Source organism: Lutjanus erythropterus, chromosome 13 (genome assembly GCF_056507025.1).
Source record: "Lutjanus erythropterus isolate fLutEry1 chromosome 13, fLutEry1.hap2, whole genome shotgun sequence".
In the NCBI taxonomy this organism is placed as follows: domain Eukaryota; kingdom Metazoa; phylum Chordata; class Actinopteri; order Lutjaniformes; family Lutjanidae; genus Lutjanus; species Lutjanus erythropterus.
The window spans coordinates 18,399,537-18,427,368 of record NC_139329.1 but is presented as its reverse complement, the minus strand read 5'-3'; the positions used below and the strand labels follow the sequence as shown (position 1 = coordinate 18,427,368).

The 27,832-nt window shown below is 38.2% G+C and overlaps 1 protein-coding gene across 1 annotated transcript in view; it reads right to left on the bottom strand.

Moving 5' to 3' along the window:
• The window catches only part of shank3a (SH3 and multiple ankyrin repeat domains 3a), a 265,366-nt gene that overhangs the window by 148,600 nt on the left and 88,934 nt on the right, over nucleotides 1–27,832 (bottom strand). Inside the window, exons 3-4 of the mRNA XM_084735097.1 lie at nucleotides 8,348–8,551; nucleotides 1,203–1,274 (exon numbers count right to left, since the gene is read on the bottom strand). Of these exons, the coding sequence (XP_084591223.1) occupies nucleotides 1,203–1,274; nucleotides 8,348–8,551 (276 nt within the window). The remainder of the gene's footprint in view (nucleotides 1–1,202; nucleotides 1,275–8,347; nucleotides 8,552–27,832) is intronic.

The following is a 27,832-nucleotide window of genomic DNA, read 5'->3' as shown; positions in this document are numbered from 1 at the left end:
TAAAATTTTTCTGGACATCAACCATTTGGACATAAAGATGTCATTAAGTGTTATAAGGCCATACTTTATGGACAAATAGCAATTAGCTGATTTACTTGTTGCTAAAGTAGGCTAACTGCTGTCTGCTGTTATCTGTGGCTGGTATTAGCTAGTTAACTGTGGAGCTAGCCTTGGTACTGTATATCCTGTCATCAAATTGGCCACCATCAGTCTTGGAGGCTGTTTGCTGTCTACTTACTGGCTGCATGGTTGGGTGAAAGTGCCAAACAATGTCAACTTTGCATTAAAAATTACACAACTGACTGAATGACACTTTATGACAACAGATAAATGTTCATAAAGATTCCTTCATGTTGTCAGGTGTTATGACATGGTTATGACAGTGTACTGACAGTCTTCTGTGCACCCTTTCAAATAAAGTGTTACCCATATTTTCAACCCAAACTTTTTTGTCAATATGATTTTTTAAAAAAGTTGCATTTCAAATACACAATAGAAAACAAAATACACATTTGAACATTGTTTTAGCCTTTGCTTAAATGTCAAATATATCTTATTTTCAAAATAAAACAGTGTGTTGTCAAGAAAAAAAAAAATTCAGATGGCCAATCACTGCCGCATTTTATGTCATGTTGTGTTCCATTCTAGTTTCTATGTTTGAGTAGGACTGGAAATAATGCCTATTACATATTAGGTCAACATGGAAGAAAATTACTGTGCTACCTGCTGAGCATTTGACAGAAGAAATTACTCACAATAGGGGTGAGATGGATTGGGGGTGATTCACATAACTGGAAAGAGGTGAAACCATGGTAACATTCACTCCAAATGTGCATTTAACACGCTATAGCAGCATCAAACAGGTCTGGCTCATGCCTGTGTGACATTTACCATGCTGCCCTGTTTACGAGCACACACACTGTCCTTATGCAAACCTCTTAGGGCTCTGTACAGCCTAAAGAGAGCACAGCAGTTAAACATGAGTGAACCAACAAACACACCTAGCCAGGATGTTACCGAGGTCCTCTTTTCAAGCATCTTTCAAGCATCCCTGCACTTACTGTAACCACTTGGCCACCATTTTATCTGAGCTATGAGCGACCAAAGCTTTATGTACTATAACTCACTCAGTTTAGAAGATTGCATGCAGCATAGGCTCTTCAGATGTCAGGATGACAGACTGCGCAGCTGATTGGTCTTACCTTGGTGTGGAGCTTAGACAGCTGCTTTTCATCCAGGTGAGTCTGGGTGTAGACACGTCTTTTATAGCGGAACTGAAACACAAAAAGAAAAACATAAGAGGCCAGGCCGCTTTTACCATTCTTTGCTGCAGAACATGACACAAAAAATAAACATATAATACATTTTTTAACAAAACTATTCTCATGCACAAAAGCAACCAAACACAAGTCAACACTTGTACCGGAACATTAATAACATCTGTTTCTCAACAGTAAAAACAATAACAGGAAGCATTGCAATATATATCATTACTGTCTTTGAAGTGTCTTTAATTCACTCATATTTTTATTTATTTGGCAGAAACTCAAATTCAAAAATAAGGCTACATCTTTATTGCATGGATTGTGCTACTTTACAGTAGATGTCACCAAAATTGCTGTAAATAGAAATGCTGCTACAGTATATGCTTCCATAGGCTTTTTTACCTTTTTCATTATTGCAGAAATTAATTCCAAGTGTATTAAATGCATTTAAAGTAATTCTAGTAATGCGATACAAAACTTCACGTATGTACAATGCTGGTCAACCCTGTTCTCATCTATATCACATGCCTGATCGATCCCTGGCAATTTTCTGCATGTTCAGATATCCAGCATTCGTTTTGACATCTGATCATGTGGCTAGTCATTAACTTTCCACCTCCATGAGGAAAATATTTCCTCTATGGGTTTGAGGATTGGGGCAAGGTGATAGGAAAAGTGACACCATCCTGGGATGGACTACAAACCAATCTGTGCCTGAAAGAAAACAGAGAAATGCCAAATTGTCTTCCTTGATTCTGCCTCAGGAATGAAAACGGGTTCAGTGCTCTATGTACCAATTTATGTTTTGTTTTGTTTTTTTTAGATGTAAGTAGCAGAATTTATCAGTTATATACTGTCTAATTTACATTCATGTTGTTGTTGATGTCAGATTCTGAATGTATATTTATTTAGGTTTTTAAGCATATGTAAACATGAAAAATTGAGTGTATATACATAGATTTGGTGGTGAGAAAACGACTCATGAATTCTGAAAAATGTGTCAGTGAATGCATTTTGTGTCAAAGCAATGAGTTTAGTCCACATTGACTTCTATCATGGTGACTGAAAGACAAGTTTTGAAAAAGCAAACTCAGTATTGAGAACTGTAAGAAAAAAAAACTGTAATAGTGTTAATTATCAAAGTCTTTCCAATTAATTTGTCACACAGTATCAGCTCCTCAGACCAAACTATGTCAAATAACTTTTAATTAAATATTGGCTTGTTCTAAAAGAGAGAGTGAGAGAGACAGCAGAGAGACAGAAACTGATTTTTTAAAATAATTTAATAACCAAATATCTCTCTGTATAGTATATGACTGTCTTATCTTTTTCCAGTGCTCTTCCTTGTCATCATTTCCACATATTGCATCTTGCTTGAAAACAAATCTACTGCTCCTTGAAGCATAAATATAAAATATAAATTGCAAAACAATGAAACAGGGTTTTCAATTTCAAACTGAATAAATGCACTTGAGAAACACTACAGGTTGGACAAATTAAAAAAGATGAGAGGATCCATTTAATAAACAAACAGTATTTTTCCCCCATTTTCCCCAGTATATCAAATAGTTAATAAAAGATTTTTTATTTTAAAAGATGTTGGACTAGGCATTGATTGAACACGGCATACTGTGTGAGAAACTGTTAAAAGATGATAAGAAAGCAGGAAAAAAAAAGTATAACCTTGTGACAAATATTATGCATTATAAAATTGCAATATCAATCTTATCAATTAACTATGTAAGCAGTGCAAACTGGGAAATGATTATTTCAGAGTTGGACTATATGTCTTTTTTCACTACAATGAGCAAGTTATCGCTTTGACTACAAGTATTGTGAATCAAACCTAATGGTATTGTATATGTACTGCTGTAGCTCAAATTGTTAAACACTGTTAAAAGCTCTTTCCACATTTTGGTGTTGGAACATCACTGAATCATATTGTGTTTATAAATGAGATGATTTGACGATGCGTAGAGTACAATCTGGACTTGCAATCTGGTTACAATTAATATGTATGACATGTGCTTTAGCCCACTGAGAAATATTTATGCATTTCTGGTGGTAAATATTGTAACACAAGCAAAGTACTCATATTTGCATTTAGATGTAGTTATATTCAAGCTATTTCTTCATAACATTGCGACATTTTTAAAAATGTCTTAATGTAAATAAAGCACAAAACAAACCAGCCCTAATGGTGACACAGCAAATAATGTTTCTAAAGGACTGTTAAAAACTAATTGTGCTTTCAATACTGCAAAATCATCTGGCATGCTCTGTGTTTTCTGCACTATGCAGCTCTGGTCTCTTGCCATTTCCCAACTTGTCAGAAGCCAGATCATTCATTAGACCTGTTACAAGCTGCTTGTTTAATAGACAGGTTTCACTGAACACTGACAGCCTGTAATAGCTTTAAAAACTTTCACTGCCATGGACTTGCAATGTAATTCAGTTGTGTGTGTGTGTGTGTGTGTGTGTGTGTGTACCTCCTTGCAAGCATTTGTGTGTGTGTGTGTGTGTGTGTGTGCACGTCTGTTTCTTCAGCGATGTGTGGTGTTCACCAGCAGGGTAAATCCACGACAGAGCAGAGGGGTTTTGAGCCGCTAATCCAAACCTGTCAATCATCTCTACACACCGTAGGCCTCAGGGAATAACTGCTGGTCAATCAATGACACACACAGTGCTCCAACGGAGTACTAACACACACTTGCACACACACAAACTGATCACAGCCCACACCTATTCAGCTAGACTGTAAGCTGCTGCAAGTACAACCAGAAATTCAAAGTTAGAATAAAGCAAATAAAACAAGTACGATTCAGAATAAACAGGAAATGTAAAATACAAAAAGTGATAAATAAAAATGTTATCATCACACACGTCACTCGACAACGTAAACTAATCTCATCCCTGGTACACATCCGTCCCTCTGTGTTACAGTGTAAGTGTTCTCTTCATGTCATGTTCCTCAAGTATTAAGTACCACTTACAAATAACATATTACACTTGTTCCTAACAAGTATATATACCACTTACTACCACACACGATTTAAAACTGACTGATATCAATCCTTCGAGACTCTTTTTTCCAGGGTAGATACTGATTATTAATATCAAGCAAACTGATAACTGATATTTGGAACAAATATACATATGCAGTAATAATGAACATCTTGGTGTTGTCCCGATTGCGTATCTGTGGCACAGCAGCCTTTAGAGTTGATACGTTATTACTTGTGACTTGTAACCAATCAGATAGTGTTGTGGGCGGGACACTGAGTGAGACCACAGAATGGTGACTATGGACGGAGAGAGGCAGCTGCATCGCAGCCATAGTAGCACACTTTTAATTTATTTTATCAGCAATCAGATAAAAAAAAACACAATCATTGTTAAAAAAAAAAAAAAAAAAGGTATCGGATCTGATAATCAGCCAGGCTGATAATTGGCGAACTCCTAATCAGGCCGTATGTGCAGCCCAAGAAGTAGCACAGACGCTTTCACACTGAAAAGCTCCACTAACTTTCCAGTTTCATGGAAGGTTTTACTCTCTTCCTCCCTCTGTAGATACGAACCGCTCATTCTGTGGTAATGAAAAAAACAACAATATCGATGAATATCCTGCCAGTAAGTACCTGTAAATCTTACACACGGGCTCTTTAACCCACAGCGTGTTTGAATAAATGAATTCTTATTACTCAGTTTACTTGAGTTCTTCAAACAATAGTTTGGCTATGACTGTGGCTGTGACTGACTGACGTTCTGATGAACTTACTTGAGCCTGAAAGCCATGTGTTATATCAAACAATGCTTTATTCAAGGTGCGTTCTCACTTTTGAGTCAAGTCTGTGTTAGCTTTCCTCACGAAATCTGTCTTTTATTCAATAATAAATTATTAAGACTGGTGAAAGTTTTCAAAGGTCTACTTTTGTCGAGTACCTGTCACTAAGAGCCCAACTCTCAACTGAAACAGTAAATCAAAACTGAAATAAAAATAATGAGCCACAATAAGAGGGTGAGAAAGAGAAAACTGGTTTTGGCTATACATTTTTTTTTTTTCCCCCACAAAGAATAAATGGAAAAGTTTTTTTTCACAATTTCCAAAGCAAGCTGAGATATGAGCAGTGTCCTACCAATAATGTAAAATCCATAGCAAAGAACCTTGGAATAACCTTTGACAGTCAGCTATCCTTTGAACGCCACACCAGATAAATCACCCAGTCTTGTTTTTATCAGTTAAGAAACACAAGCTCAGTTTTAATGACACAGAAAAAGTCATACAGCCTTTTACATCATCACACCTGGACCACTGTAACTCTGTTTTTACTTGCTTAAACTCGCACTCGGTCTTACAACTGCAACTCATCAAGAACTCAGCAGCCAGATTATTGGCTAAAACTAGAAGGTCCTGTCATATCGCTCCAATTTTAACTTCCCTGCGCTGGTTGCTTGTCAATTTTAGAACACATTTTAGAATTTTATTAATTACCTGTAAGTCCATCCATGGTCTGGCTCCAGACAACGTTAAGGATCTTTTGACTCTGTCCAACCAGACCCTTGAGATCAGCTGGTCAAAACCTTTTGGCTGTTCCTCAGACGATACTGAAAACTAAGGGTGACCGTGCATTTTCAGTGACAGCCCCTTGGCTCTGGAACTGACTCCACCGCAGCTTTCAATAGACCTCTTCTCGTTCCTATGAAATGGCCTTCAAAGAATAATGTTTTCATCATGTTTTGCTTCCATGTACTTTGCACTTTCATCTGCTCTAAATGCTCTTTTAATAAATGTTTTTAAATGTTATTTTATTCTGTATTTAAGTGGGTGGGATTTTGTGAGTTTCTGATTTTTCATTCTTGTCCTGCAAATCTTTTAATATGGAAAGCACTTTGTGCTTAAGCTTGAAAAGTGCTATATAAATTAATTCTTATTCTTAATCTGCTTCTACTTATTATTATTATCATTATTATTATTATCTCCAGATGCATTAGTGACAGCCATTAAACTGAGGTTCAAGGGGGAAAGTAAATCTTTATTACAGAACACATCATAAACTAGTAAAAACAAAGACAGGCAGTGGGAAAACCACCTGATATCTATACACAACTGTCTGTAATGCAACATATCTTTATGCGCCAGCGTCTCTCTCAGATCAAAAACTATGATGGACAAGCACAACAATTATCTCTGAGAGTTGACAGCCGCTGAAGACAACACACTGTCATTGAGCGTAGTATTATTGCGGCTGGTTTGACTGACACATCATGACAGAAAAAATACACACTGCGTGCACAGTGATGCATATGTACCCACACCTACATGTATGTGTGTTGCCTACACACACGTATAGAGGACTTCAAAAGGATGACAGCAGATGCACTTTGATAACAATAGCTTGCAACATGACTGACAAATGACAACAGGCACTTGGATTTCTGGTCTATATGAGGAAAACTATAATCAGTGCCTTGAGGTTGTATTCCTCTGTCATCCAGTCAAGTTGCAGTTTACATCCCTGTCTGACTAATTTAATATATATAGTGAAGACTATGAAATAATTTAATTTTAACGTGTATTTTATGGCAAAGTGGAAGTCGCTATTTTGATGTCTATGATTCCAGTGAATAATTTCCAATACAAACATGCTGGCTTCACTGAGAAACTATATTTTCAAAGGAGTACAGAGGATTGATATAGAACTTCAAGTGTTTTTGCAGAACGTTATGATATCAGAATGAAGTTGACCTTTGACCTTTGGATATACAATGTCATCACTTCATCATTTTATCCTATTACACATTTGTAGGAAACTTTGTTATAATTACTGTATGAATTCTTAAAGATGTACAGGGATTTCTTAGCAGAATATGATAGAAATGGAATATAATATTTAAATGTATGTTTTCATTAGTATATAATCACTTGAAAATTAGGATCTTTGTGTTTTAGTTACCTTAGAATGAACTCTTTATATGCACAGAGGGTTTTGGTGCTCTTTCACAAAGGTTGCTATGATTTGATGACACACTTATTCTAGATATGGCCTTTCACATTTTGTGTTGGACGGACGAGGAGTCTGCAATCTGCAAGCTCACTGATAGATGACACTAAATCCTGTACCACGGTAATTCAAATTAAGGCCAAACACATTGTGTGGTCACAGTGATCTTGGACCTTTGAACACCAACATTTAATCAGTTTATGCTTCAGTCCAAGTGGATATTTGTGCCCGGTGTGATGAAATTCCCATCAGCTGAAATATCACATTCACAAGACTGGGATGGACATGAGGCCACAGTGACATTTTAATACCAACATTGAAACAGTTCATCAATGAGCTGAAATGGACATTTGTGCCAAATCCCATCAAGGCATTATAGCATTATTGTTTTCATGAGAATGGGATGGCCAGACAGACAGAAAACCCGGAAACACAATGTGTCACAGCCAGCGCTGAAACATAATGACATAAGGCACCGCTGCAGTAAAGTGGTTGTTGTTAAATAGTAATCTGACATGCTTTAAGGAAGTTCACTCCTACATTATTTGTATATGCAGTATGTTCAGTGCCTCCAATGCCCTCTCTCCCAGGCTGGATTATAAAACAGGCAAAGCAGGTAAAAGGCCACAGGGCCACAGATCTCAGGCTCTCCACTGCAACACTTATACCAGGGAAACTCATCAACATCCACTATGCGGTCATTTTCTTCACCTGATCACAGCATTTTTATATGGCAGTCTATGGGGACTGACTCACTCTGGAGCCACTTTCAAGTTCAGCTGCGTGGTGCTACACTTCACTCTCAAGGGGTTCAGCCTTTTTCTTTCATCAACATGACTTTATCAGTGAAAGAAAAAAATTCAGTTTTGGAATTTTGGAATTTGAGAAAAGGTTCAGATTTCTAAAAGATGAAAACAGCAATTCTTATGTGAATTGATTTTTTTGTCCTCGGCCCTATAATCTGTATGGAGAGGATGGAAAGATTATGTATGTTGTGGCAGCATGTAAAACCGCTCTTTCCACCTCTGACTCTCTCCTGCAAACAGTCCCTACCGCCTCATACATACACATGATACCGACCTCCAGGTAAGGTACAGGAGCGATGGATGGGAAGGGGTATTCCCTTAGCTGTCTCTCCTCATCCAGAAACTTGCCAGCCTTGCCGTTGTAAGCTGGCTGGAATAGGCCATAGTTGAGTACATCCTTCAGGCTCTGGTTGAGAGTACACAAGATCCGCTGCTTGGACCGCCAGATAGGAGCATCCACATTGAATTTCATACATTTCTGCAGAGACAAGAGAAAAAAAAGGGGAGAAGGTTAAGCACATGTCAATTTTTAAATAATATATTGCACTTAAGTTAAGTAAAACTAAGAAACATACATTCACATAAATATAACATTTAGGTGCAGAAAAATGCGCTGAAATATTAAATAGGGCCTCTTTCATCAGAGGCATTTATTGAACTTCAGATGTCATGCTCAGGGTAGAAGCAAGGCCTTTTATTATAATGAGCAAATCACATTGGTACGGCACCATTTCACCATTATCCATTACATTTCACAAAAGGTCATCCAAAAAGCAAGTGCTGGTTACTATATTAAAATAAACAAAAAAACAAAAACAAAACACAAAATAAGCAAAAGCTCCACAGAAACACTCCTCTGACACCCATTTTTCAGCAACATAAATTTAACTCCACATGTCAGTGTGCATTATTCATGCCCTGAAAAATTAACCTGGGCAGTATGTAACTGCTCCTCTGCTGCAGCAGCTCTGCCCAGTCATTACTGAAGCAGGGGAAAAGTGAGAAACAGAATCCACCCAGTTTACTTCTGCGCTCTAATAAACAAATATATATGTAAAACTTGAACACTGAAGTCCTTCTCTATGAAATAACCTTAGTGGTATTGTCTTTTCCATTAACTAGTGAAATGAAAGAACAGTTAATGGTTGATATTTTTGTTAAATGTAACACTTGAAATAAATTACAATGCTGTTCTCCTGTCTTCAGAGCGTAAAGGACTACCATTTTTGTGGCTATGCAGAGCACTTCCCTCTAGTTACCACATTGTGGAGCTTGAGCTACAGATGGCAGAGAGAGAGAAAGTGAGAGCACAGAGAGAGTTACAGGGAGATTGCAAAACCCACAAGTAATAAATCAATCAATGCTCCCTGCGATATCGATTCAGAACCTGAACTCTATCCTGTTCAGCACCACTATGTTTCTGACACCCAGACACAACTGTTGAGAAATCACACCTCCTCACAGTAATACAGAAACACTCTAACAGCTACATGCAGATGCCCAGACGCAGGTACACAACAAGGCAAATCTGACGGAGGCATCAGTGCATCCATGTGAAGATCATCACAGCAGCTGTAGGTTCAAAGTCTGCATTACTAAAGAGAGATTTCTGACTTTACATAGGAAAAAAAAGAGAAATGTCTTTGTGTGCTGAAGCAGGCTTGAACTTTTGTCAAAATAACACCTAAACACACTCAAGCAAGCAGGGGTGTATTTATTGGTAGGTGTGTTCAGCTCCAACCACCAGGATCTCTGTTTGTCAGGGATGAACAATCAAATTTTGCGCCACATCCAGTCCTTACGTACCCAAGCACCAAAGTATAGTAATCAGTTGACATGGCTGGGATTAAATGAGCATCTGTGCATCATCTGCAAAGATGTGATACATAAGAAAAGAGATGTTGTGATGGCAAATGATAAAATATGTTCCCAAAGTAGCACATACAGAGAAAACAAAAAGAGTCCCAGAAATTATTCTCTATGTTACTGCTGAGCTTACGTCTCCTAAAAATTATCTTTGTATATTACTAAACTGATGTCATAACATGCACTGGATTTGCAAGGGGGTGGTTGGGATGGATGGCAGGAATACACAGTGTAGGATTTTAACACCAGAGTCCAGGGTCATGTCTAGACTACTGCAAAAAAAAGCGTTTTGGTTAAGATGCAAAAGCAAAAAGCAGCTCATCCATCTGACGTCTATCCTTTTGCAGCTGTGCCTCGAGGTGAGCACTTGTCACTGTCAGCTGCTTGTTCCAGGGCACGTATGTACATGCTGACACAGAAATCTGATGTCCTACACACTGCTGACTGTAAATACTGCTGTAGTCAGTAGGAGTGCATAGTGTTTTGAAAGAGTTTTTGAAAGTATGTTGTCAGTGACACTGTCAGAGATGTTAATTTACATGCCCATGTCATGTTAGTAATAGTTTTTCAGTCAGGATTATGTTTCCCTCAAAAACATGTGTGCTGTTGCACATTAATTATATACAAACCGAATTACTCAGATGGGCTACATGGTCAGATAGAGGGAAACCCATCAGCAGGTCAAGAAGTGGTGTACTGTCTTTAGGGCCGGGGCGATTTGTCAACGGATTCACACCCAGAAAGCATGGATTCGACCAGAGAACAAGCTACAGAGAGCACGTCTGGCCTTGACCATCTAAAGTGTTGGAGTATTTTAGACAGAGACACACCAGTTTGGCTCTCTTTAAGCTCCACAAACTGGGTATGTCTTATCACAGCGGGACAAACTGCTCCGCACTAATACTGGAAGTGAAGCACCAAGTGATCTGCCGTCTTGCAGCAGCAGCAGTGAGACAGCAGCATCGTCCTGTTAACTTTTCAGCATTAGGATTATCAACAAGTGGAACGTGTGTCTGTTAGTAGAAATCACTTAAGATGGATTTTCTGGATGTTTCTTCATCACCCCTGTGCTAACTTGAAAATATGCCACTATTATCATTATTCTAATGTGCTTATGTGTCTATTTTTTCGGGATTACGATTGAATAATATATTGAAATATTAATGAAACAAGTTTTTCCTATTTATTTTTGGTAAATTAATTCCTATATTAATTGAATGATAAAAAAATAATCATGAGATTAATCATTTAAAAAATAATCATTAGGTGCAGACCCACGATCATGTGCTCTGTCATGTTAAACAATGACCAACTCAGAAATATTACTGCTATCCCTAATAGTTGTGCTGATGCTTCTTTCTTGAGAATTTCGGTAAGTGCCACTGAGTTTGGAAATCAATCAAGGGTTTTTCTGTGGGCTCAAAACAGCATTCATTCAGCAGCAGTTGAACACAAGACATTGCAAAATGTCTGGCACACATCCAGAAGAAGGTGAGTTTTTTCATTGCAGATTAGAGTGCAGATTAGGGCCAACAGCCCTTATTACCTCCTGTAAAAGTCTTAAAGGGATAATGGCAATCCTTTAGATCATACAGTGGTATCAACCTAAAGCAATTCAGGGGAAATGGCAAGAAAAACATAAGTGCTATTACTCCTGATATAATCAATCAAATTGATAACAAAGGAGGCAGATGATTGACAGTGTCCTCTCACAGACAGGTGGCAGGTACTGATGCTGGCAGTTGATAGAGCCACCAAGACACTTTATCATCTAAATGTTCACTGACTGGTTGATGAATATGTGATTGGATTACATCTGTTCTTGAATGGCTGTTTCCAGACTTAAAACCTGAGCTTTTGAGGTGTCATTTGGCTGTATGAGGCCATCAAATCCATCCTTTGCTAAAATGTGTCTCTCTCCAGCCTGCAAAAAGCTTGCAGTATTTACTGTACACCATAAGTAAATTTAAATGTATCATTCTGGTGGGAAGTCTCGTTCTGAGGTGGTCTGGTTGCAGTGGAAATTCTGCAGATTTGAAAATATACTGCACTCTTACTGGCGTCTTTAGTTTTTACAATGGAAAAAAAAGGCTGTGGTACAAGCAGCTCAACGCTATAACCTTCCCAGCCACCATTTCCTCCACCATTTCCAACCATTTTGACAAGTCAAAATAAGATCAGTCTATTACAAAGCTGTGTTGAAAATCTGTGCTCTGTGCAGAAACAGGCCCTCTTTTGGAAATCAGTATCATCAGACCCCTGGTGATACTGGGCCTGTTTTTCAAACAGTCAGACTTACTGTAGTACCAGTTTTGTGTTTTATGTGGATTTGCCAACCGGACAAATATATCAGCGACAGCCATCGCCTATTACTTTTTTGGATGATGTTCTTTGGGAACTTTTTATCATTTTATTTTGTGTATTTAATGGTCTGCCTCCAAACAAGTGAGAGCCAATGCTCTGGAACTCTGATACAACGGCACAGTACACACCCACTGACCCAAAGAATTAATGGGAAGAAAACATCCTGTAGAGCCATAATATTTTCGTATTCACCTCTGTGAATTAAGGATTTATTTTGACCAAAGCAGAGTTGGTGATTGTTGAAATAGTGAAAAGACTAACCAATGATTTTTGGTGAACATCCAAAAGTTGGATTCAGAAGATGCACAGCTGGATTTTCTTTTCAATTAACAGGAAAATTATTTATGTATAAGAATATCCTTTTATGACATTTTGTGAGGTTATTTTGTTTATTTATTGGTCGTAACAAACTTGCTGCTCTCAGTTGAAATCCCAGGGGCAGCATGCATACACTTACAGAAATATATTGGCAATGGCTGGTTGCTGGGCTGATGGAGGCCATTTGAAAATTTTTAACTTACTGCCCAACCTCACTGTTAATATAAAAGCCTACTGTTTGCCTTTCAACAGAACCACTTAAGTTATCTCTTAGAGTAATATATGCATTGATTGTGGCAATTATTCCCCATCTGAGTGATAGGATCAATCTACTAAAATATATGAGTTTAAATCTGTTTATGCATAAAGATGCCATGGGCAGCAACATTTCCAAGTCCAATCCTCCGCTGGCTACTTTTTTAATGTACTGTCACTGTCTGCTTGAAAACCTGGGGAACACAAGAGATAGGAGGATGTTTTCCCCCCAGTGCAACAAAACATCAAATATAGCTTTGAAAAGCTGCATCTTCACGTCGAGATAGGTTGCCTTTTTCATTAAACTGAGGGTTGGAGAGACTGAAGGCTTAGAATTAAGAAGGCCTCTTGGGGCAGTCTTGTCGAGGCGGGGAGATCTTACCATCTACAAACAGCCACAGAGCACTGAGTGAACACAGGCACACAAACACAGACACAAACAGATGCACGGATCTGCAACCTAAAGAATATATATTTAAATGATATTTTAAGACATAATGGACTGAAACAGTCCTTTCTACTGAGTGTCTGCGTGCTTATTTCTTCCTCCATGTGGACTGTGCTGATTTTATTTTGGCATGAGAAGTCTTAAAGATAAATGTTTGCTGAATATCTTTTTTTAAATGTGTTTTTTCATGACAAGGCTTCCATCTTTAAACAGAAACAAAATCTCACTGTTTTCACCACTAGCACATTGTTGGAGGTCAAACCTTAAAAAGATCACTTTAAAAACAAAAGCTGTTGCAATAACCATAAAACAAGCTCAATCATGGCAAAATGTCCTTGTATGTTATTAGCCTTGTGCAGAAATTAAACTCAATCAAAAACAGTCAGAGCTAGCAAAGTCACTTTCAAGAGTGACTAAGTAATTATAGAAAGTGAAAACTGATACTGTACTTACAAAAAATAATAGGGTGCCATTGTGGAGAGTAAGCTGTGACAGATAAAAAAAAACTCATCATCTCTCATTTAATACTAGCTTTGAACAAAAACTCCTACCTCCAGGATTTGTCAGAGTCTGGCCACTGTTAGAACATTTAGCAGAACGTACAGCATTTCACACATTACACAGCAAAGCAAAACAAACAAACAAAAAACTATTAAAAGAAATCAATAAAAAAAAAAGTACTTGATTGAATAAACATTCTACTTTTCTTTGTGTTGATGTGAAAAATTATTACATTATTTTCTGGGGAAAAGACATTTTAGGCACAAAATATTCACTGTTGATGGAAAAATACTTTGAAGGCATGCTTGCTGAAAGGTTTTCATATTGGTTAAAATCATACACTTTTCTTTGTGCAGCTTACTTTTAGAGAAGAACCAGTCAGTCAAATCATCTGATGTGGTTGCAGAGAAAACATGCACACTCTTAGCACTCTATTGCACCATGCATCTGTTGCTGGAAAATCCACGTAACACTACGCACACTAACAGTCTTATCAGACTCACACATGTAAATTACATGTCTTAGCCACTCAGTGGTTTCATCAAATAAAACATAGAACAAACCTGTTTCTTTGTTGAGGATAAAATCAACATGTAAGAAAATATCAATTTTCAGCCACTGCTGTTATACATCACACCAGCAATATTTCATCTAGCCAAATCGTCAAAACCACACCCCCTTTTAGGGTTAGGTTTGGGAGATTAGATTAGATTAATATATTGGCATTTGGCGATGGGCTGAATATATCACAGGTTGTAAATGAAATAAAGATACAAATCCATCTCTATCTCCGGTTCACGTACTCCGTGGAAAGGAAAAGGATCCCAGAAGGAGAACAGAAACAACCCATGAATCTCCAGAAAATGCCAATTAAATCATTTAAATTACGCTGAATACGAAAACAGGTAACTGTATTAATAACAAAAGTAAGTCTGAGTAAGTCTGGTAAATAGTTAAATGCTGGTCACAGTTACAGTACAGCAGCGTCAGATCAAACAGTTGTCTTCACAGACCACCTATTTCATGCAATATAAACAGTGTCTGCTGGCTCATTGTTCCACTTGAAAGGGGGAAGACTGAAGTGGTATGACAACTGACTAATCAACCTTAATTTATCAAGGTATTTCTAATACTCGGGTTCAGGCAAGGTCACAAAATAATCATTAGACATGTCTATAAAACAGGTTTGTTTGATTTGACATGAATGTATAGAAGTGTCTCAAAATTGTAATTGAAACACACATATAATTGCATCAACATCTATAGGTTCTTCTGTTTTCTATCCCTCCAAAGAGGGTGTGTTTTGATACTCATACCATGTGCATGCGTGCCTTGTACTCATATGTCTGACACACAGTCAGTCCACAGGGTTTCTTATATAGCTTTTAATAAAACACAGTCGCACAGAGAGAGTTAGGCACTGCTCATCACTTATCAGCATAAAGGATGACTTAAAACAAGAAAAAATCATCAAAGAGCTTTTGTTAAGCAAAGCAAAGGGACTTGGGCATGAGAGACATCTTCTTGTTATTCATTTATTTACTTATTCATCTCTTTGCTTTTATTTGTTGTATTTGAAATAGGTTTCATCTCATCTAGTGAATATTTCGGGTCCCCTAATTATTTACAGGATTATTTATATTTCAGTGCAAATTCATCACATAATACATCATTGTAAGCACTACAGCACATGTCTTGTGAAAAGTGCTGTAGGGTGACTTTCAGTTTTTCTTATCAGCCACATTTGTAGTTTGTAGCTAAATAACCTTGAATTTAGTTCTCAAGGTGGCAGCACAAGATGTGCGTTTACGTAATTGTGGGTCCTTGAGTCTGTGTGCACCGCTTGTCCTTGTTAATCTGTGTTTGACTGTTCCTCCTTGTCGGTTTGTGTGTAAAATGAGTTTGCTTGAATCCACGTAAAAAACACGACTGATCTTAGAATGAAAACGTGACTCCTTACATCTTATAAAGCATGCTGTCTCTCATTCACTGTCTCAGGTCTCCTTTCCTGCATGAGTCCTTATCCCACCTATTTGAACACTGCTGACATGGTTTTAGTACATGTATCAAGGGTAACACTTTAATTTAAGGGCATAAGCTTAATCACTGTTACATAAAAAAACTACTTTGGTTCTTAATATTAAAACCAATGACTGCAATTACCATATTAAGGATTGCCTCAACTATAATTTCAAATTCAGGAGGTCGACACATTGCACCATTACACTTGATTGATTCAACATTTATACCAGATTTTCTTAAACTCAAATCACGGCTAGTTATAAAATATACTGTACTGTAATTTGTATGTGACTGCTTAAAACTACTGGAAGGAGTTTTCAACTGGTTATGGAACTGACTCAGTTTATAACTGATACATCTATATGACATACGAGGTTAACAAGACCATCCACAAAAAGATGATCTATTTCTGTACAGTTGTTCTTAATGCCTGCCACCAGGTTAGATTCTCCTTGAAATCAAGTCAACAAGTCTGTGTTTACATCTTCCCAGGCGAAGTTTAAGAGAGTCGTATGTTAGCCAGTTTTGTGGTTATATTTTGTGGTTGTTATGTTGTGTTGTTCACATGGACCTCAACAAAATATCAGAGTTCCTTGTTGTTGCTTTAATCTAGATAAAGCCATGTTTTTGTTAGTTCTTAAGCCTAATATTAAATCAGACTAAAGTAACTAACTACCTTTTATTATTTTCTCTTGTAGGCTAACAGTCTGAAATACCATAAAACATAGGCTATATAATTGAGAAAAAATGTAAATCAATACACTGTAATGCAACAATGGCAATAGTGACTGAAAAGTAATAACAGTATAATTACACTTACATTCTGAAGAACCACTAGTTTACACCAATATGACCAGATGAAAGGTTGTATCATCTATATCACAACAACTCTCTGTATTTCAGCTGTAACTGCCGGCTGTTCAGGGTTTTTTTGGTAGCTAGATACAGTAATGAGCCAATTGGCTGTTGAAACAGGTGTCACACCTTATGTTCTAAAACCAGCTGCTGGCGATTTGACAAGCTCAGTTGCAGATGACGCCATCAGCTGGCTTGAGTCAAGCTCAGACGGGCCACTTTGCACTACTGCAAGTTTCCCCTGCAACATTCTACAACGCTTTCATCCCGTCATGAATCTTTGGTCTGATCTCGGCTTTAAAGACCCTACACACAGTTTAAAGCTATTCTGGCCGATTAGACCTCAGGACATAACTGACCTCTTCCTGACTCTGTTCATCTGGTGCATCAGATAGAGTAGAACAACCTGTTGATATGACGTAGGGCAGGGGTATTCAACTAAAATTCAAAGAGGTCCAGTTAGAGAAAATTTCCTAATGCAAAGGTCCGGAACATCATAATGTCTAACTTGTGTTATGATTTAGAGTGATATATACCGAAGTAGTGTAGTAGTTCAGTATCAACGTCTACATCAGGGGTGTCAAACTCATTTTGGTTCAGGGGTCACATACAGCCCAATTTGATATCAAGTGGGCCGAACCAGTAAAATTAAAGCATAATCTATTGATTATTCTGGCGATTAATCGAGTAATCATTTAAGAAATATTGCGTGTTCTGCATTTTTTCCTATTACATTACTTTTGCTTTTGCTAAAAGTAAAGGTAGTAATGTCTGCAGAAACCACAAACAGAAGATGGAACTAACTCTTTTAACTGAAACAGTCACCAGAATGTTTTGTTCACATGTTAAAATCACAACATTTTTCTTCTGGAGCAGGACAGACGCTCCCAGACCCCCCGAGGACAGAGGACTGGTTTACCAACATGACACCTTTTTCTCCTCTTATGAGTTTGCAGGTCTGTATTTCGTAATCAAAAAATACCCATAAGAATACCATTAAAGTACAACAAAAGCAATAAAAATGTTGATTTTTCAAAAAAGGAAACAATAATATGCAAAATATTTAAATTGTAATTAAGTAAAAACACTAATACCACAATGTAAAAATACCTAAGTAAAGAATCTGAGTATTTTTTCCATCACAGCAGGTCAATGATCAGTGAATAGTGTTTTATTTATGGCGGCTGCCACATTAAAACCATCGACACCACGACATGATTTTCTATTTTTGGAGCTGCGCACCTTTTTCGGTCGTGTCTAGAAGGTAACTCTTCATTTGGTAAGGTAATTCTCGTGAGATTCTCCGTTGTCCGTTATTTCTACTAAAATAATCAAACTCACGTGATCTTTCGCGGATCTAAGGTTCCCTTCTAGACACGACCCTCTCTGTCTCTCTGTCAAACTACAGACAGCAGACTGACTCTCTGCCATTTTTATTTTTTTAATCAGTCCGACAGAACGACGGTATCAGTGATTGATTAGTGATCAGTCTGCCCTCCTCTCCTCCCTCACCTGTTCACTCTGCTGTGAGAAGATCTGAAAGTTTCTCACAGACAAACACAGACTCTCCTGTTTTACGTCCTTATACAGTTGTTTAATTTTATAAGTGCATCTGGTTGGTGTCGATGTCATTAACCATCACGTTAGTTTCGACTGTTGTAATAAACTCCGTCATTAACAACAGTCTCTTCCACGTGCAGCTTCTCTGCAGTTGGTCTGTGTGTTTCCTGATCAGCTAAACCAGCGGCGGAAAGACTAGAAAAGTTGCGCCAGTTAAAATAGAAGCGTCCCGTCAAAATAAAATCAATTAAATAATTATAAATAATAATAATTAAAATATCTTAAGAATTTATTGGTTATAGCTCTGGGTCTGTATAGGACGGCGTGTGGGTCCGGACTCGGACCGCGGCCCGCCAGTTGGGGACCCCTGACGTAGGGTGATCTCATCAAACTCTAATCAGCTAGAATAACTCAAAACACCTGAGTGAGTGTGTGGGAACTCTTGCCCCAGCACCCTTCTGGAAACACGCTGAGAAGAAGTTTGTACCACTGCCATATCTTCCAATATAATTTTGATAAATCTTGCTCTGGAAGCACCAAACAAGTGACAGACTTTATATTTCATTTTCAGCACATGCAAGTGATCTGTGAATGTAACTCATTCCTTTTTGCACAAGTAGTCCCACTCCCCATCACCAGTCACAGTCTGCGACATTCCAACAGTAAAATGTAATGTATAAAATGTTCTAATAATGTTCAATACATTTACAACATTATTTATACAGAATACATTGATTAAATAGCAGAACCCACAGGCTCTGCTACCTCTGAACAGACCTACAAAGACCCCATCCTCTCACCTCCTCCATCCTCTATCCAAAGGAGAGTTTAGGCCTTGTCTTGTTTGTGTTTTTGTAGCTTGACATTACCTGCACCTAAAGCTGAACAGCTAAACTTCATTCAAGACCAAACTGGACAAACAATACATTAAACATCACTGTCTGTCTGGCAATTTCTCTCTCTTTCTGTGTTCCAGGCCTCACGGGGCTTTCTGACCAAAAGAGTAATTGCTGCAATATACAGGAAGTACACAAACGATGTCTAACCAGCCGCACTTCATGGCAGATACACCTGCACAATCAAACTGACCCCTCACACCACAACTCCCCGCAGACTTTCGTTTACAAAAAGACCAGTTGGCTAATTTAACATGTAACAATCAGTCAGTTTATCCAAGCTTTCTCATCACCTCTACATATTTGCTGTTTTTAACACACTTTCAGAAAAGTCAAGTTACTGTTCGGTCTACAACTACTATGTTTTTCATTATCAACGATAATTGAATGATATTCAACTGGTTTGTTTGGATTTTAACTCAACAAGAAGGGAATGTAAGGCAACAAAACAAGGAAATATTGGCTTGAATATCAGATAATCCTAATTTTATCAGATAAAACAAATTTGTTTCTTGACAGTAAACAACTTTGATTCACGTTGATTCTACCTCATTTATCAGAATGATCATAAATGTGGTGTGATGATAGCTCTGACGCCCTGGTTTACATGGCCTACTTTTGCACCACTCTTTCCAAGACAATCACCTGACCGCTCCATCTGTCACTACTGGCACTGCTACAGTCAGACGTGAATGTTTGTACAAGCACCATTTATTGTTGTATATATTACCTACATGGACTATTGTACACAATCTGGCACATGTTAACTGCCCTCTAGTGGATCATTGATGCAATGCAGAAAGCAGAGGTTTCTTCTTTACCAAAATTAAAATCAGTTCATGAGCTAATTTAGCTAATTTTGAGTTATGGTAAGACTAAAGTTTGTGGTGGGTTTTTTGCATATTTCTGGTTCTAAAAAAAGTAATGAATTGCCTTGAAAGCTGGATGCATAATACAATGTATGATTACAAATAAAACAATCATACAGGGAAAGTTAATTTGTTTTTTTTTCTGTCAAAAGGCTCAATAAACACCTAATTTAATCTAAATTATATTTTTTAGGAAAATGATTTAATGTGTTGTGCTTCACAGGGTTAGGATATTTGGTCCAGTTGTTCTAATGTCATTTTCTTAAATATTTTGATTAATCATAACTTTTTCACTGCACACAACAAAAGCTGGTGGCGTGAGTCTCAAACCACATTCCATTTACTCCCGAATTAATAGTAAGGTTGCTACATGTCTGTTTTTTGTACTTCACATTTTACCTGAAAGCCATGAGATATCACCATACCAGTTTGCATTTACATGTAAAGGCACTGACTAACACAGCACAGATGGCCACAGAAATGACTCTATCCTCAGTCTCCAGCATATTTGGGCACTTGCACCTACTTCTACTCACTAATTTATTCTGAGCATGCAGGTAGTGTCAGTTAAAGTCTGCAAGAGTTCAGTGGATTGGGCAGAGTGTGCCAACACTGAATTAGCTCATTCTGTTCACACTGGAAATGAGACATTATTTTGGCCTCGTCTTAAAATTATTGATTTAATTCACACTGATCAAAAGTTTTCGAATATCCAGAACAACCAAACCAAACCATAATCATAAATCTTTTTAGGATTAATATTTAATGAACTCAAGCCAAAAACAAAAACACCATCAACCTGCAGAAGCAGTCCACTGTTCAAGGGTGACTGATGATGAGGAGAATAGTGGAAAGAAGAAATTAAATGCACATGGCACCGTGAAGATGGTTAGAGGAGATTTGCTAGCTATGTATCATAATCCATACTAATTTAAAAGATTTAAGGACAATAAGGACACGTTCTGAATAATTAATAGTATTATATAACAACTCAAATGAGGTTGGAAGGTTATGCAGTCTTTCCTGACAGCGAATTGACAGCATAAATTCCCAAATTAACTGAACAAACTTGGTGGAAGTCAGCAGTATTCCTCTGAGGGAAGCACACCGATTTGATCTGACCTCCACACGTAAACAGTATGGTTGATGTTGAGAGTTGGTTCTGGAAATGGAAGCTCTGTAGCCCCCATTACAGAAACAGTACATGAGCTTTTGTGGCTGATGTTTTCCTAATCAAATGAAACCAACATTTAACTACAGTTTTTTAAGCTTCAGAGTGACTGTTATTTCAGAAGGTGTTGTTAATAAAGAGCAGACCTGTCACAGGTAATTGAAGTGTCTCTCTAATTAAAGTTTTAAATTTCCCTTTTTATTGTCTCTCGTCTGTGTGTCTCTACATTCTCCATTTCCTTTTGCTGCTGTCCTCCACACAAACACACACACACTGAATGAATGGACAGGTCCTTTACTGTTTTTCTGTGGTTCCATGGTGCTATCGAGAACAAGGGTCTTCCCTCAAAGAGTCCCAGAAGTCTAAATAAAGGCTATGAATGAATCTCTCCCTCTGCCCAGTCGTGCCTTTAAACTGCAATGCAGAGCCACACAGACTGGATATAGCATTCAAAGCATGAAAGGCAGTGAGTGCAGTAGAAAGAAGACAAACAAACTGAGTGACTGAATCAGAGAGAGAGAGAGAGAGAAAGCAAAGGATAAAAAAATGCCTCTAACACCAAATAAGATAGTGTGTAATTATTGAGTATATGCAGCTGTGTATGTGTATGTGTGTGTTTCTACCTGCCAGTCTGTCAAAGGGCTCTGTTTTGACAGGACAATCACAACAGCCTTTGCAAAGCATTAGGTGGTAGTGAATATAAGATGGAAATGTATTTTCATTGAAATTTCTTCCACAAAATAAGTTGCCACTCTTCTAGTTCTTAGAAAGTGTGGGGACTTTGATAATAAAAGACTTAAACTGCCAAGAGCCATCAGTCCATCAGTAGTTTTACCTACACCAGCTATGGAAAGGCCATTCAATGCAAATAATGACTACAGAGACTGTTGTTAATTGCTGCTGTGTCATATTGTATTTAAAAATGCATTTTGCACACTATAAATGAAATTCCAAACCTGTGGAAAGACGACGATAGACCATGCAGTCTATGCTTCATCCCCACAGTGGAATAGAGTGTTGGGATATGTCTACCAAACTGGCATATTCTAATGTCCAAACTAAACATTGTTGATAGACTTTGACATTGTTTTACTGTCGGCCAACCCACAGCAAGCCAGACAAGCCAGCTTGCTCACCAGCTGAAGTCACCGTAGCCTCTCACTGTCACTCTGTGAACAACCTTGAACTCTCACCCACTGACAGAGACCGACACAATCAGATGTAGTGTTTATTTGTATTTAGAAGATAACTTCTGTAAAATAATCAGGAAATAACATTTTATTTCCCTGATTCCCCCAGCATTTCACCACCAACAGTCCCTGTTCTCATTCAGCCTCCTGACTGGTCAGTTTGACACAGAGAGCAGCAGCAGCTCCTTTTCATTTTCTCTCCCACATGTCAGTATGGAACTTTGCCAGCAACTCTTGCCTCACAGTAACTCTGAGGGGACAAACTACCTCAAATACAGAGGGCTTTTAAATCTTAATGTTACAATGGTAGAGGGATCAGTGGTCAGTGACTGTCAATCTCCTTTATTTGATAGTTTGCAACACATTCACAAGAAAATTAGAAGAAGACAGCATGCAAAAAGCTAGAAATAGCCTGGTGCTAGATGCATACAATTCAACAAAACAACAAGCAGACCAACTATTTCAACACACTGAAGCACTGCATGCTCCAGTTTTTGCACCACCACCAAATAGACCCTTAAGAGTTTATATGCATTTACATTTAAGAGTTTGTAAAAGTTCAGTTGAGCTGCTTTTAACTCGTGAACACTTGCTGCCTTCATTGTTTCCAATTTAAGCACGAGGGCAGATGAGACAGACAGCAGGAGAACTGTGAAGAAATAAGCGAGCAGGCGCTGCTCTCATGATGCACACAGTTTTTTGCCATTCCCACCTGAGGTAATGATGGTTAAACTTTTTCTACTGCTATAGGTCATCGTGTGACCACAGCAGCCACTGAAAATACTGCGAGGAAAACAAATCAAGAGCTAACAGACCTGTTTCACAGCGGACATTTCAACTTGTCAAAGCAGGATGGCACAGGTGAAAATAACAATGGCTGCATTCCATTATGTGTCCCTCTAAGCCATGCCAAAGAAGTGAACATGCACGATACCAGAGCCCTGGAACTGTCTCACCTAAATAGACTGCAGCCATCATTAATGTTATTAATTCTACTCACATTTCCCTGGTTAGACAACTGAGAATATCCACTGTTTACAGAGTATTTTACTGGTATCACCTGAATTACTGCATATACTTATTCATCAGCAGTGTGCAATCAGTTTAAAAAAACTGCCATGAAGCAACATTAGCATCAATGTTTAATTATCTGGTTTGGGCCAATAAATTGCTCATGATTAGTCTGATTTATGATAATTAGCTAAACTTAATGATGTCAGAGGTGGCCAGTAGCTGTGATGGCAAAGTTGCACCATGGTTAGTGACAGACGCAGTGGTAGCAGCCTGCTGCCTGACACACAAATGTAGTTAAACACATCTAGTACATTTGAGTAAATACACGTGCATGTGTGTTAAGCTGTGTAAATCCTCACTGAATTGGTCAGTGAGTGATTATCCATTCTAGCATGCTATGCTCAACCATGTGGAACTACAGTCTCCTGCTATAAAGCCCTGATCTTGACCCTGTGTTAACAGAGCGGAACAATTCCACAACAAGCCCCAAGAAAAACAGAAAACTGACACGAGTGGAGAATCGGCAAATGTTGAGATGTAAGAGCTGATTTCCGTCTGAATGTTGGTCTTCTGTCATATTACAGTATGTATGCATACATAATATACAATTTATTATCTATTCAGAAAACTGATTCATTGTTTCAGTCATTTTTTTCAAGCAAAGGTGCAGCTCTTCAGATGTGAAAATTTGCTGCTTGTTTTTGTCAAATCTGATATTAAATGAAATACCTTTGGTAGAGATTACCTAATAATCAGCTGATTATTTGATAATGAAAATTAGCATTAGTTGCAGGCCTAAATTCAATATGATGGATCATATATGTACAGATTAACTCAAAGATGCAATATACAACATCCAGCCCGACTAGATGTGAGGCGAACAGCTATAATGGAGTAATGGCATCCTGAGCAGAGAATGACATCACACTCCCTCTGTGGCTTAATTATCCAACGGGCACGTACATGTTTGTGCACTTGAGTCCCTCTTTGAGTCCCCGCACCAACTTTCCACACAGCAGCCTGGTGAGGAAGCTTTTCATATCACCACTTAAAGTTCATTAAAACATGTGTCTGACAACATTTTAGGTGAGAAACAGGAAATGCTGAGTTTAGGTAACCTCCATTGGAAACAGGTCACAATATTTCTTATATGACAGCTAAATAGCACACTAAAATGTGTTTCTGAAGTAGTAACCTAATCTTGATGTATATTTGATCTGATATTTGATATTTGAAGTCAAACAGAATGATTTGAGTTTCAGGAGTCTTCTTTTCCAAGCAGGGCGCAAACTGGTGGTCACAATCTTTCTCATATTACAGCTTAAGGGTACACTAAAAAAAGCAATAAGCAGTGTAGTAACATAAACTTCAAATACAATGCCTAGTTTTACAGTTTGTTCTGAGTTTTGTGAGCAGCAGGGGGTTTAGATTTCTCAACTTTTTTGAGTAGCCGAAGTGTGCATTTGTTTTGGTCTGAGATGCTGGTGGTCTACTGCAACCTCTAGTGGCAGTGAATGTTGCTTACAGCATTGTAAGACTGTATGACTAGAATAAGGTTTATTCTATACAGTCCATGAAAGCATCAGAGCCTTTAAGACTTAGTACTGTAATACTACTGTGACTCTAAAAGTATCTTGGAAGAGGGGTCTTTTTTAGCTCAAGATAAGAGTAAATTAAAGTACAAGAATAACACAGAGCAGCTGGTCACAACAACTACCATTCAGTTTTTCATGAGAAATGTTAAATCACAACATTTGGACGTGTTCCTGTTTGTTTACATGTGCAGCCAGTGTGGCCTTGTGTGTTTATCAATGTCCCTCTATGTCAAAATCATTCACACACTGGTTGAGATCAGACACCCCCAGGGTATAACATCCTTCTCTTTAGTCTCCCTCTTGTCTTCACACTCCTTCATCAAAGGCCAAGTCTTGATCTTTTGTCTGTTTAAATTAGTGACATAAGTGAAGGATGATTGGACAGGAGAGCAGGGGCTTGAGGGAGGAGATGACAGACAAACTGTAGGTCACACTTGTGGAGCGTGGTGGGACAATGAACAGAGGAAGCGTGAAGGAAGACAGAGGGGGCTGTGTCTTTTCAATTAATCACTATATTAGATGGCCTAAAGCTATACATGGATCACTGGGCATTTGGAGGGTAAAGTTAACAAGGTTTGAAGGTGTTAATCTCTCTTTATGCCACAAAGAATCACAAATATATGAATTCATATGATTCTACTGTCTGTAAAGTAACTCGCTAACTCGAGTACTTTTGCGTTACAGAAAATGTAAACACCTTTGCGATTCCTGGTGCATGTTACATCCAGACATCTACCTTTGAATGTATTGCCTCTACCATCTTTACATGACATAATTCTGCAAGCTAATAACAGGAATGACAGACAATATCTTCTCTATCTCTATCTTTTACAGCTCCTTATTGAAGATTATGTGTCCTTATCTCTGAGGTAGAGTAAACTGTGCAAAACAACCCATATGTCCTCCTCTGAAAAGTACAAACGAAATCATATTTTATCTTAAATAACAAAAAAAAAAAAAATTGGATTTTTAAAATAAATCCCCGTCAGTATAACTAAAATAATAATGCAAATAAATAAAATCTCTACAAACAAACAAACCAAGGCTTGCATGTGTTCCTAGTTTGAAAATCTGCTTGTCAGTGTGGATTGTCCCTTTAACAGTTTCTTTGCTCAGGCGGTGTTGACTTGAGCTTCTCACTATGTTGCCAGGTGACATGCTGCATCATGCTGGTTGTGCTACTTGTGTAGGTCATCGCCCTCTTGCAATATTTGCATGCAGCCTTAATCTTGTCTGTGATCTCATTTTTGAACACAGGGGGCCCTATCTTACGCTGAGTAAGTGGGAAGCGTGAGGTGCAATTCATTTAATTTATTCAAGGTGTGTCCAAATCCACTTTTGCCCTCTTGTACCAGTGGTGCAGGGGTATCCTGACCTGTCCTGCCCCTTGCACCACCAGCGCACAGCAGGATACACCTATCAGGTGTGTCCAAGTGCCCTCATTAATTCCCTGGCGACTTTAGGCTGAACATGCAATAAGCTGACCAGAAAGTCAGCTCTCATCGCCTTTAAGAAACAGGAGAGAAACGATGGCAGCATGATGGCGAATTTACCAGGAGGAAACAAAGAGAAAAGATTTTCAAAGGTAGGAGACAGATCTCCTGGTTTGAGGAGCGAAAGCGCGAGACCGCGCAATATATCATCCCCATCTCCTCCTCCCATCCTCACTCCTCCGTCCTGCAAACACTACTGTGGGTGTAGGAAACAGAATTTGAAAGTGTTTCTGAAGTTTGAAGTGCACAAAATTGTGCACAGTATATCCAACCAGCTCTGTCAGAAGCACACATACCTGTTTCTCTCTGGGTTGGGCCAGTCTCGCACATTCTTATGCACTCTGCTCTTTAAAAATGGCATCACGATTCCTTTTTCATCTCAACCGATTTGTGGTCACACATTTGTATCGATTTTTAACTGTCTCGTGATGCATTGTTAGATCCCTACTCTTTAGTACTCTTCACTAGCTTAGTTTACTCTTAAGTTTATTCTCTGAAGTAGTGATTATAACACAGGAGAACAAGTTTTTTTTAAATGTATGTCGATTAGTCGATTCCCCTGGGAATAAAGACAAGACTTCCAAGGCTAAAAAGTCTCTCCCCAGGTGCAGAAGTGTTGTTGGAGTATTGACTTGAAGAAAGATTTTCTGATCAACAACCGACTACCCAAGATAGTCCACCGACTCCAAGCCTGTATGGTTGGAAAATGCAGAAAAATCACCCTGAGAGTCTCATCCAATGTGGCATTTCTTGCAGTGGTTCCCCAGCAGGCACAGCACTGAACTGGCAGAGCGCACTTAAGTTGCAAAACTAATGCGTTAAGTTACTCATTACAACAAAAAAGCAATATATGTACTCTAACATGTTATTCTGTAATGTATTAACCCCAACACTGATAATATGTGGTGTGAATGAATACCTGTTGTATATAAGCAAGGGTCAACTCAGTGCCTGCTTAGTTGACTTTGCAGGTACGTATAAGCTAAAGAGGAGAGGAACTACACTCCAAAACTTGTTGACTAGTTGCACTAATTAATTAACAACTCTGGCCTTAAGTTTCTGATGTACATTAATGAATTCTGATTCTGAGTTTTAAACAAGTTGTAACTACGGGCTGAGTGGTTTTGTTTGAGGGGGAAATAAAAAATACAAGCCAGTGTTAACACAAGTTCAAGTAACTGCAAACAGGTCAACTAAGTGGAAACAAACACAAACACGCATTACATCATTCCACATCTGAATTCAAAACACGGCCCAAAAGTGCCTTACTAATTAAGATGTATTGTTTGTGTGTGCTTGTTCATGATTATGCAAGCAGGGATGATGCATGGAGCAGGACATG